At 45.1% G+C, this 14,331-nt stretch overlaps 1 protein-coding gene across 1 annotated transcript; it reads right to left on the bottom strand.

Moving 5' to 3' along the window:
- Positions 1-1,502: 1,502 nt before the first annotated feature.
- Positions 1,503-11,724, bottom strand: SLC25A33 (solute carrier family 25 member 33). Its single transcript, XM_026686453.2, has 7 exons — positions 11,534-11,724; positions 7,486-7,665; positions 5,595-5,672; positions 4,291-4,391; positions 3,930-3,996; positions 2,764-3,044; positions 1,503-2,049 (listed from the first exon to the last, which is right to left on the bottom strand). Exons 1-7 carry the CDS (start codon positions 11,584-11,586, stop codon positions 1,847-1,849), a joined length of 963 nt encoding a protein of 320 aa, XP_026542238.1. The 5' UTR covers positions 11,587-11,724; the 3' UTR covers positions 1,503-1,846.
- Between the last annotated feature and the right edge of the window lie 2,607 nt (positions 11,725-14,331).

Raw genomic sequence — 14,331 nt, 5'->3', positions numbered from 1 at the left:
AGCCCAGCCGCCGCGGTTCTTTTATAAGAAGAGGGGGGAGTGGAGGGAAACGGGAAGGTGGGCGGCGGCGGGGGAGGCCAAGGGCTGCCTCGTGAAAGGGCAGCGTCGTGCCGGGAGGCGAGGGGAAGCGAGTCCACCACCACGCGCGGGGATTAGGAAAAAACAAGGGGCGAAGTGTCCACGTCGTGCTTGGAGTGAGGTCTTTTCGCCGATCACGCTTGAAAAGCCGCCTCGGGCGTGATGGGCGATTGTCTCTGTTTTCGATGGAGCGAAACACCTTTGGACCTTGGAAAATAATGGGAGTTCCTCCCTCCTTCCTCCTCGCAAGATCGCCCTCAGTGCGTTTGGAGAGAGAGAGATGGATGGATGGTTGGATGGATGGACAGACAGAGGATAGATAGATAGATAGATAGATAGATAGATAGATAGATAGATAGATAGATAGATAGATAGATAGATAGGATAGATAGATAGATAGGTAGATAGATAGATAGATAGATAGATAGATAGATAGATAGATAGATAGATAGATGGATAAATAGAGAGGGAGAGAGGAAGGAAGGGATGGATGTATAGATAGATAGGAAGGAAGGGATGTATGGATAGGGAGGGAGGGAGGAAGGACGGAAGAAAGGGATGGATGGATAGATGGATACCATAGATAGATAGACAGACAGACAGACACCATAGACAGACAGACGGATGGATAGAAGGATAGACAGGCAAACAAGAGGGGGATAAGAGATAGTGGATGGATAGAAGGATGGATAGACAGACAGAGAGGAGGGATAAGAGAGATAGTGGATGGATAGAGACAAGAGGGGATAAGAGGGATAGTAGATGGGTGGGTGGATAGATAGATAGACCGACTATCTATCTATCTATCTATCTATCTATCTATCTATCTATGTCCTGTTGGAGATGGCGCTGGTGCGCGGGGGGGGGGATTAATTCACCCCCGAAAAGACGTCCTAGCTGTTTTTTCAGGGCTCAAAAAAAAATAAGGCCCGGCCTTATTTTGTGAGAAACACAGTATTGTACCCCAGACTGATCATATTTTGTGGAAAAAAAATTCAGTGTATAAATAGGTAGGCTGCGCAATGACATTCCAATCTGACCTTCATCAGAAATTTCTTGTAGAAAATGATTTTAAAAAAAGCAAAAATATCCCAATACCTTAGACCAAGGGTCTCCAAACTTGGCAACTTTTAAGACTTGTGGACTTCATCTCCCAGAATTCATGAGCTAACATGGACTGGAGGAGGAATTCTGGGAGTTGAAGTCCACAAGTCTTAAAAGTTGCCAAGTTTGGAGACCCTTGCCTTAGACTGACGTATCCCAACCATTTTCCACACCCCTGTGAACATTTCACAGCTAATGGTGTTTATTTTTTTCCCCCCTCCAAGAAATATCTCCCAATCAGAGAATTGCAACTTTCCATAATAAAAAAACAAAACATGAGCATATAAAAGAAGAAGCTGTCCCAACGGCATCCACAGAAATTAAATAGCATAATTTAATTCAGTCATTCTTTTTAATTTCTGAACCTTTTTCTCCTTTAACTTAAAAAAAAATACATAACCCTTATAAACATACGTACCTTTAAAAACCAAAGATTTTGGAAGGGAAATTGCACTGGGGGGAAAAAGGGATGGGGGTTGTGGAGAGGAGAAATGCCCCCTCCTCAAAACAACATCCAGCAAGCAGACTGTCCGTTTCAAAGTTTGTTTTTTCCTAGCGTATTGTGAACTGTCCCACAATCGTTGTGCTATTATTATTATTATTACTATTATTATATTTTGTTACTGGCTGCGTACGGTCTGGGCTTCGGAATCGATGCCGGCTGCTACTTCACTTGCTCTTCTAACAGATACACGATCAATTCGTAGGTGGACAGGACGATAGCCGTGTTCGGGATTTGCCTCATCAGCTGGGCAAAAAGTCCGCGGTAAAAAGCAAAATATCCTTCCTCCTGGAATACCAGCCGGGCCGTCTGGAGGAAGGACTGGTACTTGGTTCCTTCCTCGCGTAGCCTTGTCCGGATGACCTCTGGGGACAGGGGAGAAGGCGAAATGTCAGCACACCAACCTGCATTTAAATTCAGCCCTGATTTGGGGGTGGGGTGGGGGTGGCATAAAAATCTATAAAAGGGGCTCTAGCCTCCACCGTTAAGAAGATTCCAAATCCAGAAAACATCTAAAAATTAACAAGCCTGTTAAAACATCTCGTGAGGTACCGCAGAGCACCGTTATTAACAAAATTCACATTTTCTATTGCACGGGGAATGCCAAATTTGGTCACGCTTACGTGTTAAGACACCTTAATCCCTCCTACCTTCCTGCAGGCAAGTGTGCAGTTGTTTTGTTGGGGGGAACGTTCCAGAGCAAGGTGTGCTCGGAACAATAAGGACTAGAAACCTGATTTTTCACAACAAGAAGAGGCAAATCCTTGGAGTGTTACGATGGCCTAGAGGCGGCGCTCTCGCCTCCCAATCAGGAGGCTGTGAGTTCGATCCCAGGTCGAGGCAGATATTTCTCTCTGGGCACACTGAGAATATTATCTGCCAAACAAAACTCCGCATCGGCAACAGGAAAGGCATCCGGCCATTCAAACACACTGCTAGCTCCATTCAGTGGCCCAGACTCCACCCCGCAAGGGATTATGGGGTCGTTAAGAAGACGAGGCAAAATCCTTCCAGGCCTGGCTTTTCTTGGTTCAATAAAGGGTTTAGAGAAGTGGATGACAGCAGGAAAAAAAACCTACCGTGTGGGTAAGCGATGCAGGACGCGCATCCTTTGGAAACGGCGGCAGCAACCGTGATCCCGAGGAAATGGGAGGAGCTCTTCTCCGGGTTTCCCGTGAAAGGAGACCGGCTGGGATCTTTTAAGAGTTGCTTCAATCTCTCATAAATAGCGAAGCAGATGATGGTCTCGGAGATGCCCGCGTAGGAGGCGGTCAGGCCTCGGTAAAAACCCCGGACACCTTCTGAGCGGTAAACATACTGGGCACATTGGAGGGTGTTCATTTGCTTCGAGCCACGGACTCTACAGCAGGCAGGGAAGGATCAGCAAATGAGCGGTTGGGTTAGCCGGATTTTAAATCGTTTAAACAGGGCCTATCCTGGTTTTTACAACTAGTCAGTAAGCCAGGGGTGCCCTCGTTCCCAGTTCTATCCCTCTCAAAACAGAAATATATAAATTTATATCTAAAACTAACTTGAATACCCGTGCTTTGCTACAAAACTATACGGTGGGACTTAGTTTTGGGGAGAGGAAAATAAGGGGGGGAAATTCTGCCTCTGCCTACCAGCATCCATCAGTATTCACCTGGCTAGCATGTGTGAGAGAATTGAGGGCTGTTTGGAAACTGAAGCAGTATTTGCTGTGTGAGCAAGGGAGACAGCAAGGAGCCTGGGCGTGGCTTAGCTTAAGTGTTCTGTACTAAGGCTGTTTGGTGAACTGAAACTTAAACTCCTCTCCTCTGCTTGTGTTTTGCATCGGGAACAGATTTCTTTTCAGGTGGGGAAGGGGAGTAGAACTCCTTAGCATCAGAGCATGTTAATAATAATTATAATAATAAATAATAATAATAAATAATAATAATAATAATAAATAATAATAAATAATAATTATAATAATAATTATAATAATAATAATAATAATAAAAGAAATACTAAATGCTCTGATGGTCATTTCAAAAAATCCTTTCTTAGTGAGCCCCTAGAAGCCAAGAGGAACATCCATACGTGCCAAATTTTCAGTCTGTAGGCTTTACAGTTGTGGAGATTTTGTGATGATGCGTGAGGGGTATTTTGCTTTTATATAGATTTAAGGCTCTAGTGCAGCATTTTTTCAAACCCAGCAACTTTTTAAGATAGATGGACTTCACTTCCCAGAATTCCCCCATCCAGCCACGCCCCTCCCCCTTACCTTCTTTCCAGCTGCATTCTGGTTTTCACCATCCAGATGGGATTCATCAGGGAATTAGTCACAAAAGCTGGAGAAGAGCCAAAGGGGGGGGGAAACAGCAGAAAATATGGGGACCAGTCCTCAAGGAACTTCAATTCCCAGAATTCCCCAGCCACCACACTCTGGAGCGTGCAGGAGAGAGAATATCCGAATTGCGTGAAACGCAATGGAAAAAACAAAACGAGGTTGTGCCAGCCCTTCACAGTGGTCCCCAGCTGACATTGAAATACAATTTTTGCCCTCGAAGGGGGCGTGTCTGGCTCGGTCCAACCGGACAAGGACAAGCACAGCAAGACGTGCTACCTGGGGCAAGTCAACCCACCTGCGGAAGCCGCCGAAGCAATATGGACCATATTGCTGTTGGGTACGAAGACGCGGTTGAATTGCTCCTTCGCTCGGGAATAACACGCAAAATAAACCGCCCTGGAAAGAAGCGACACAAACGCAGGTGAGTCCTCGGCTTACGACCCGATGTTTCTGTGGTTAAGCCAGACATTTTGTTAAGCGAGCGTTGCCCCATTTGAACGATCTTCCTTGCAGTCGGTGAATCCTTGCAGTCGTTAACTTAGTAACACAGTGGTTAAGTGAATCGGGCTTCCCCGTCGACGCTTGTCCGAAGGTCGCAAAAGGGCAGCGTGACCCTGGGACACACCGCAACCGTCGTAAATAGGAGTTGCCAAGCATCTGGATTTGGATCACGGGACTATGGGGATGCCGTAAAAGTTGTCATAACCGACAAACGGTCATAAGCCACTTTTTTTCAGTGCCGTTGTACCTTTGAATGGTCACCACTCACCCTGATGTAAGTCGAGGACTAACTGTATAGGTACCCTTCAACTTACAACCACAATTGAAATCAGGAGGCTGTGAGTTTGATCCTAGGGAGAGGCAGACATTTCTCTCTCTGGGCACACTGAGAATATATCTGCTGAACAAAAACTACGCCCTGGCAACAAGGAAAGGCATCCGGCCAGTAAACACTCAGTTCCGTTCAGTGGCCCAGAGTCCACCCGGCAAAGGGATTATGGCGTCGTTAAAAGGAGAGGATGATGAAGAAAGACTTCTTTGGTAAGTCTGACGAGCTTTCTTTGCCATCCTTATTAAGCAAACCTTGTTAAAGTTAGCGACACCAGTCGTTAAGTGAATCTGGCTTGCCCCGTGGACTTTGGCTTGCCGGAAGGTCGCAAAAGGGGATTGCGTGACTCCGGGACGCCTGAGACCGTCATAATTGTGAACCAGTTTGCCAAGCGGCCGGATTTTGATCGCACGACCGTGGGAATCTTGCAAGTGTGAAAAACGGTGATAAAATCCCATTTTTCAGTGCCCTTGTTAACTTTGGTCACTAAAATGGCGGTTAAGCCAAGGACTGCCAATTACAGAATTAAGGGGCATCAAAGCAGCACTTCTGACCAGTTCAGTACAAGCCAGTAAATTAGTCTTTCCCCCTCGCCTTAAAACCGGGAGGATCTAGCAGCAAATCCTCACAACTCTCCAGAAACTCCCGAAGACCGGAATTCCCTTTGTGCCCACCCCCCTCCATCCTGCACCCACAAACGAACCCTCTTGGGGGAGAAAAATAATGGAGGAAAATTTTTTTTAAAAAAAAAACTGCCTTCAAATTTCTACCTGGATGGCGCGACTCCAACCAGATTGGGGCCCAACCCACGGAAGAGTGACTTCGGGCCCTCCTTTTCCAAAATGGACCTGGAAAACAAAAGGAGGAGGAGGAGGAGAAGGAGAAGAAGGAGAAAGAAGAAAAGAGAAAAGAAGAGACAAAAAGGAAGGAGAGAATAGAATAGAGGATAGAATAGAATAGAATAAGAAGAAGAAGAAGAAGAAGAAAGAAGAAGAAGAAGAAGAAGAAGAAGAAGAAGAAGGAGGAGGAGAAGAAGAAGAAGAAGAAGAAGAAGAAGAAAGAAGGAGGAGAAGAAGAGAAGAAGAAGAGGAGGGGGAGGATGGAGAGAGAAGGAGAAACTTCAGCAAATCTGTTAAATTAAAAAAGGACTGAAATATAGAAAGCCCCAAAACAGTAATTTTATCCAGGTTACAACAGACCTCCCGATTTCCTCCTGGTTGAATTCTCTTCCTTTTGCCTTTATTTTATTTTTTTTCCCAACTGGACCAATACTGCCTAATTTCCCACCTTATTTAAGCAAAGACACCAGGCCTTGGTGCCTCACCCCCCCCAAATCAGACCCCTAAGAATTTTAGGGGCCTGTTTTAATCTGCGTTTCCAAGACACACACACACCCTTGCCTGCTGGAACGGGGGAATAATTGTGGTTGTGGAGCCGCTGTAGAAAACAACAACCCCTGCATTGTCTTTACAAGTTCATGGCCAGCTTGGGAGAAGATTTGTTAATTCCCATTTTCTGTGGGAACAGAGAGGTTTTTTTAAAGGGGAGCGGGCCATGAGGCTGCCAAGAAGGAACACGGCTTGGCTTCTTATTATGTTAAACTGGCAACTGTGGCTTTTTAAACAAAACAACTTGCTTTTATTCGGATTTATTTATCCAAGGCCAGACACACACACACACACACACACACCCCAGCACCAACCTCCCCCTCTCTCTTTCCAGCCCCTATGCACTTACATAATTCATGCGGACTCAGCAGAGATAACTGCCAAGGTATGTGCGTGGAGGAGGGGTATTTTTAAAACACCAAGCCAGCTTTTTTTTCCCCACCCTGGCATGGATATATATACAGATGCCTTCCCCAAATGTTCCCTCTCTGGAAAAAAAAAATTGCACTGAGAAGGGAACAAGGAACAATCTGCTGCCTTCAAAATTAGGAGCATCGGCCGGCATGTCTTAAAAAACTGAGATCCCAAAAAGCAAAAAGATCATTTCGTGGATTTTAAAACGTACGTGCGTGCAAACAACACGGCCCTTCTCGTTGCTTTTTTTTGGAATAGGTTAAACACAAACACACAAAACCAGAACACATTTGTTTTTGTTTTGTTTTGTTTTGTTTTCTCAGGAAATCTTTTTATATTGATGTTGATGCCTGGGGAGGGTTTTCATAGTGTGTTACCTTTGAGCTCTGCTCAAAAAAATAAATATTCCAGAAGAAATAAATGTTCTAAATTTACAGGTTTTCAACTTGTAAATTGCGATAAATATAAGCCCATGATTATATTTGGGGGTCCTCTATGATGTTTAAAAGTAGGAAGGGTCCCAAGTGCAAAACGTTTGGGAATGGTTCTAATTTTTCTAAAAGTCAAGATTTAAACCGGTGTTTTTTCAGTCTTGGCAAATTTAGACCTGTGGACTTCAATCCTAACCCTTACCCTAATACACTACATTTTGATATGTATCCCCATTGTATGCCTGCTTATTCTCTTATAATCCCTTCCGCTGCAATCCCGCCATTCTAGAGACAGGAAGAAAGAAAAAAGACATGGCTGGCCTGGGGAATTCTGGGAGTTGAAGTCCACAGGTCTTAAAGCAGCCGAGGCTAACAAACGACATAAAATCTTTAGATATAAGCCAAGGCCCCATTTTTAAGACACTCACTTCAGCACCTGGAGGACACCTGGGGGCAGAGAGGTGGGACGGACCACGCCTTCAGCGCTGAGCGTGCCCAGATGGACCTGCGGATAATAGACCGCCCGGAAGGCCAACCTTGAGGACTGCAGCCTTGTCTTGATCACTTCCAGAGGGCAGGTGAAGATGGCCCCCACCGTCCCTCCGCATCTGCAACATTCAAAGTACCGAAAAAGGGGGAAAAATATTCCAACGTTAGGGGGAAAAAGAGAGAGAATAAACCCCAACATGACCTTGTATTGATTTAAAAAAATCAAACCTACTCTAAATTCTAATTAAGGAAGATAAGCTAGAAGACGGGCTCACTTTATGTGGTGCACAGTATCCTGAAGGCTTGATATGAAAAGAGATAAAGCGTTAGGTTAGATCAGACCCGGCTAACGGCAGCAGCCTTTCCTCAACTTTTTATGGATTAACTAGCTCGATACCCATGCTTTGCTACGAAACTATGTGGTGGGGCTTAGTTTTTGGGGAGGAAAATAAGGGGAGGGGGAATTGTGCCTCTGCCTACCAGCATCCCTTAGTATTCATCTCTGGTTAGCGTCCTGTCGGTGCGTGAGAGTTGAGGGCTGTTTGGAGACTGAAACAGTATTTGCTGTGTGAGCAAGAAGACAGCAAGGAGCCTGAGCGTGGCTTAGCTCAACTGTTCTGCACTAAAGCTGCTTGGTGCTCTGAAACTGAAACTGAAACTCCTCTGCTTGTGTTTTGCATTTGGGAGAGATTTTTTTTCAGGTGGGGAGGGGGAGTAGAACTCCTTAGCATCAGAGCGTGTTATTAATAATATAATATAGGAAATACTAATGCTCTGATGGTCATTTTGAAAAATCCTCTCTTAGTGAGCCCCTAGAAGCCAAGAGGAACATATGTGCCAAATTTCAAGTTTGTAGGCTTTACAGTTGTGGAGATTTTGTGATGATGCGTGAGGGGTATTTCGCTTTTATATATATATGTATAAAGATTAATACTATCATTGTCACCAAGATTCTGTGTAGAGCAAATGGACCCAGACAATAAGTATACAGAAAGGAAAATAAAATTAAAACAAAAATGAAACAAAAAAATCCAAAAACTATCTCTGCTGGACTTGGGGAAACGTCAAGCCCTCAAGTTCACCTCTAGCGAAAGCCGCTTTGCTGCTACTAAAGTCAGCAAGAACTTATTCCGACTTGATCTTGCTTGATTAGATCTAACTTCATCCAACGTTTGGAACAATCTGCATCTTTCTTCCCCCGCCCCATTACGCTCTCAAAACACAATTGCTCAAGCCAATTTGTAGGGAACACTGGGAAGAGATGACCTTAACAAGTCGCAAGGGAGCCACGTGGGACAAAGCAGCAGGGAGGGACGCACAATTTTAGGACATTGTGTTTCGAAAGGAAGGGAGAAATGCAACAATTGGGAGTTGGTTGGTTGGTTGTGTGTGCGCAGGTGTGAGTGTTGGAACCATTACTCACTGAGCAGGAAAAAAAATAAGACACAACTTTAGAAGGGCAAGGAACAGTCTGACACAATTAGAGGGACTTGCTCGTCCAAGTTTGCTATTTACAAAGGGCCAAAGTGCAGAGTGGGGGATTTGCAAAAAAATAATAAGTTAGATACATAAAAGTTTCTCGCTTTATCTATTAGGAAGGATATCTGGCTCTGAAAATCAGATTGTTGTTATTGTTATTAATCTTCAATTTGATTCATTGTATGGGACTGGTAAAAACTTAACTAACAGTTCAAGTCCAAAACCAAGAAATAAGAGCTGTTAAGATAGCATCTGAGTATATAGGCAGTTCCAAGGGTTTTTTGGGTTTTTTGTTTAGTCAGGATATTCAGGTCTAATAAGTTCAAAAATTTCCAGGTGTCTAGGTGCCCTTTGGGTATCCAAGGGCTCTATTATTATTATTTTAAGATTTAATCTTCAATTCACAATTCCGAGTAAGATGTGTTTTTGTTTTGTTTTTTTGCAAAATCAGAATATTCAGATCTAATAAGTTCAAAATTTCCAGGTATCTAGGCAGCCCTTTGGGTATTTCTCCAAGGGCTCCTATTTCTATTGGTACACCCACTGGTTTTCTTCCCCCATACTGCTCAAGTTCAATCTGCAAATCACAATATATTATTTTTTCTAGCTGTTTCTCCCCAATCCATGCATCAACTTGGTATTACAATATCAATGAACCACACTTTTTTCTTTTCCACAATAATGAGGATCAAGCATGTTAGGAGCCAGATTTCTGTCTGCTGAATTCAAAAGTCCCACAAGATCTTGACTTGTTCATTTTCAAAAACTTTTGTCAGTTTGATGTTCCTCTTATTATTATTGTTGGTGGTGGTGGTGGTTGTTACTGATTTAATCCTCAGTTTGATTCACATTCTGGGACTGGTAAAAACTTAACAGTTCAAGTCCTAACCAAGGATTAAAGAGCTGTTAAGATAATCTGAGTATATATAGGCATTATTATTATTATTTTCGTTTATTAATTAAACATGAAACTCAAGTCAACTGAACATTTAAAAATGTACCACAAATATCACTGCCTATATACTCAGCTTATGGTTGATACAGGTTGCTGCCAGTATCTTAGGTATCAACCAAGTACATTACTATTAGTAGTAGTAGTAATAGTAGTAATACAGTAGTCCATAAGATGGTTTTCTTTGCACATCAAGACTCCGCAGAGAGATTCAGAAACCAGGGGGGGAATAGTTTAAAAAAAACATCTTCTGGATGGGAAAAAACCTTGTCAAAGCTCCCCTTTTGTCTTTTTTCCCCCCCAGGAGTATTTTAGCAACAGGGAGAGTGTGAAAAGTACTAAATCCCAGCTATATCCAGGGATTGAACCAAGAGTCTGCATTAGTGCCCAGAGACACTAACAAAGATAGCAACGCACTCCAGAAATACATACTAATCTTTTAAGAAGCCTTTTTCCAGATTCCATAATCTGCAGGTTTCGTAACCTTATCACAGTAATTTCATAATGACCTCCCATTTAGGGAAGTGTCTGTGAATCAGATATGACCCACACCTACTGAATTTTATGTTCACCACCGTTCACCACAGCTTTTTGATTCTTGACAGAGTATCTTTTCTTTTCTGTACCCTGAGAGCATTTGCACCAAAGACAAATTCCTTGTGTGTCCAATCGCACTTGGCCAATAAAGGATTCTATTCTATGCTATGCTATTCTATTGCCCCTGGACTAAAAATTCCGATTTTGACAAGAGGAAATTGAATTCCCTGCCCCACTGAACAAACCATACATATAAACACTACCTACTACGGGCAGACAATCTCATGCCTCTAATTATAACTTGTCTGCTTGAATCAGTTACTTCGCCCCCCGCCCCCCACACAAATCGGTGGGTCATTTCGTCTCAAGCCGTCGCCTTTTGCACAACTTCCTTGATTTTAAAAAGAGGCTTCTTCCTCCCCCCTTCCCTTTCGTTTGTTTGTTTCAGGGTGTGTTGCGTTATGCAAAGCGGATAAATCTTTTCTTTGGGAAAGAAAGAAGGATGCCAGGGGCGATCTATTGGCTCTTGGCGCCATGTGCACCTAGGGAATCTGATGCAATGGATCGGAAGCAACCTGGAGGCTGAGCTGAGCGCAGGGATCGGTCCCGGAACCCCCGCACCACCACCAACACTAGTTAAAGGTAGACTGCTCCTGTCCATGGGAGATCACCGTATGAAGTGTCGGGGGGGGACAGATGAGAAAGGAGAGTCCCAGGGAAGGGAAGGGGGGGAAAATCAGAAAATCGGGGAGGGAGAGGTAGGGTTTAACCTGAAAAAGGAGAAGGAAGGGTGGAAATTCTCAATGAAAGGAGGAGGGGGATGAAGAAAGGGAAAAAAAGGGAGGAGACAAACGGAGGAAGAAATGGGGGAGAGAAGAGATGAATGGGGAAGGGGAGAAATTGATGAATGGGGGCGTGGGAACCGAGGGGAGAAATTATGAATGGCGGCGTGGGAACCGAGGGGAGGAAAGAATTGAATGGGGGAAAGCATTGAAGGAGGGAGGCGGCGCAGGACTCACCCCCCGGCGAACAGATGAAGCAGCGTGCTCTTCTCCGCCGAGACCCCGGCCATGCCCGCCGCCCACCCCCCACTCAAAAGCCGGCCTCGGTCCTTCCCGGCGCGGCGCGGCGCTACGAACTGCCAAAAACTCCGGAATGCCCGGCCAAGGAAGCGCACCCCGCCACCGCTCGCTACTGCGCCTGCGCCGTCGCGTCACGCGATGCCGGCGCCTGCTTCCACGTGCGGAGCGGGCCAACCACGAGGCCGGCGGAGGCGCGAGGGGGGAAGAGCGATGACGCGGAGGGGGGCTCCGAGGGCCGCGATTGGCTGGCCGGGGAAGGCGGGGTGAGGCGAGGACGGAGAGCTCGGTGGGGGGGGAGGAGAGGGTGACGCAACAGAGCCCCCGGCGGGCGGCGGCGTCACAAAGGAAAGGGGCGTGGCTTCGCGGAGGGGGCGGGCTGGTTTGTTTTTCTTATGAATGGGACGCCGTGGGGGGGGGGTGGCCTGGGGAGGGGGCGTTCGCTCCCCCAAAAAGAAAAAAGTGGGAATCACAGCTCACCACTTGGTCCCCTTTCCCAGGGATGTGGGACTACAAGTCATGCCATGCGCAGCTACTTGGATGGGGATAAGGGAGGTGTAGTTCCCCCCCCTCTCCTTATCTGTCTGTTTATCTCTATTTCTTTATCCCACTGTCTGTCTTTCTCTCTCTCTCTCTCTCTCTCTCCCCCTTTGTCTCTATGTATTCCTGTCTGTCTCTCTCTTTTTCCCTCCTTCCTTCCCTCTCTGTCTCTCTCCCTCTTCTCCCCTCCCTCTCCCTCTGCCCCTCTCTCCCTCTCCCTGTCTCCTCCTTCTCCTCCCCTCCCTCTCTGTCTCTCTCCCACTCCCCCTCTCTCTCCCCTCTTCTCCTCTCCCTCCCTCCCTCTGCCCTCTCCATCTCTCCCCCTCTCTGTCTCTCTCTCCCCCTCTCCATCTCTCTCTCTTCATCTGTCCCACTTTCTCCATCCCTCTCTCTCTCTCTCTCTCTCTCTCTCTCTCTCTCTCTCACACACACACACACACACACACACACACCTTTGTCTTTAGTCCCACACTAAAGTTGTTCCATTAAAGCTCATTTTCCAGCGAAGGCCCAGAGAAAGAAGAAATGAGAATCTAAACCATGGTTTGCAACAGTCCATTTTAGCTTAAGCCAGGATTTTGTCCACCTGGGCAAACTTTAAAAAGGGACTTCAACTCCCAGCATTCCCCAGCCAGCATTCTCCAGCAAGTTTTGCCAGAGTGGACAAAACACTGGCTTAGAAGGTGACTCAGCCACAGTCTAATAGCGCCTAATGCTGCAACCTCCCCTTTGAACATTTTGAAAGAAATAAATAAAGACGGAACGGTGCATGGCAGGAAGCTGTCTTTGCAACACACCTTTTTGTCTAGAGGCGCATTGCCTGGGAAAGAGGAACACGCGAACCTGGTGTCACATTGCAACTCAATCCGGAGAGTCACCGGGGGCCACTTTGGCAGTGACGTTGGTCTGACAAGACACTTAGCCAAAGGAGAAGTGTGTTTCTGTGTGTTTGTGATCCACACCCCCTCTCTGCCTTTGGAGAAGAGAGCAGCTGTTTGTCACATGATTCCCCTGAAAGGAAGGTCAACTTCAAGGAGAGAGGAAAGATCCCACAACTGCTGGCCTCTTCATAAACAAATGCAAAAAAATGCATTTTTTAAAAAAAGTCAAAACTTCCTAGTAAAAAACACAAGCAACCCACAACCAAGTTATTTATTCAGTTGCTGTGGAGGTTAGGTAATCTATCAGCTCTTTCCCTGGTTATTTTAATGTCAGCCTTCACTTTTTTCATAAAGATAACAAAAAGGTGTGATGAATTAACTTCCCCAATTATGCCATCCAACACAGTGCTGTGCTTCGGTGTCCTTACCGTGTGTGTGTGTGTGTGTGTGTGTGTGTGTGTGTGTGTGTGGTATTCAGCTTTGTTCGGGTATTTTCCCATGTCATTGTAGTTGTGCTTTTAAAGTTGTAGCAATGTTTTGGCAGAATCTCATCTGCCATCATCAGGCTTCTGTATTGGTTTCATCTATTGTGTCGTCAGACGAACACAATACAGAAGCCTGATGATAGCAGATGAGATTCTGCCGAAATGTTGCTACAACTTTAAAAGCACAACTATAATGATGTGGGAAAATACCCAAACAAAGCTGAATACCATACTTACATATATACACCCTCTAGATTTTTATTAAGCTGCTGCCAGACTGACAGAACAATATGGAAAGTAGCACATTTTCAAGAAATTAATGAAAACTGTTTGCGGAAGGTTTGGCTATTATTTCAATTTTTTTCATTTGGCCCTAAGGATAGTTTTGCTTTATTCCCGAATAGCTAAATTAAAGGGAACCATCTTCTAATCTAGCACTGGTGTTGAGTCAGAGGAATTTTAAACAACTGGCTCTGAAATTATAAAAATATCTGAAATTCCCTAACAATCCCTTCCTTAAATCCCTATTCTCCCCCAAGAGCTTTGGCTGATAAGCTTCTCCAGCATCAATATACAGACTTTTGCAAGACAAGATAAGATGTCTCGCTCCATTCAAGTTCACAGATGGCATTGTTGGCCTTTGGGAGTTCATCTGAATTTAGGTCAGATAAACTTGTTTGCATACCCTGTTGATTTAAGGATCATGGGGTGGTTTTGAAAGACTCTGTCCTGGAGGCAAACATACTTCTGGACAGATGACTTTAAAACCTTCACCTTTGGAACAGTGGCATATTTCCCCATTTAGTGCTTAAAAATAACTTCGGGATGATCT

The sequence above is a fragment of the Notechis scutatus genome, chromosome 16 (assembly GCF_049901735.1).
Source record: "Notechis scutatus isolate UNSWTSFEM ecotype Mainland chromosome 16, rNotScu1.2, whole genome shotgun sequence".
Taxonomy (NCBI): Eukaryota; Metazoa; Chordata; class Lepidosauria; order Squamata; family Elapidae; genus Notechis; species Notechis scutatus.
The sequence above is the reverse complement of the archived record's forward strand: the minus strand, read 5'-3'. Positions and strand labels throughout refer to the sequence as shown.

Coding starts and splice junctions, on each gene's coding strand:
- SLC25A33 (XM_026686453.2), bottom strand. CDS start 11,586: ATGGCCGGGGTCTCGGCGGAGAAGAGCACGCTGCTTCATCTGTTCGCC. Junction 5,673..7,485: donor GGTGTCCTCCAGGTGCTGAA/GTGAGTGTCTTA, acceptor TTTGTTTTCCAG/GTCCATTTTGGAAAAGGAGG. Junction 4,392..5,594: donor GTTGGAGTCGCGCCATCCAG/GTAGAAATTTGA, acceptor GCTTCTTTCCAG/GGCGGTTTATTTTGCGTGTT.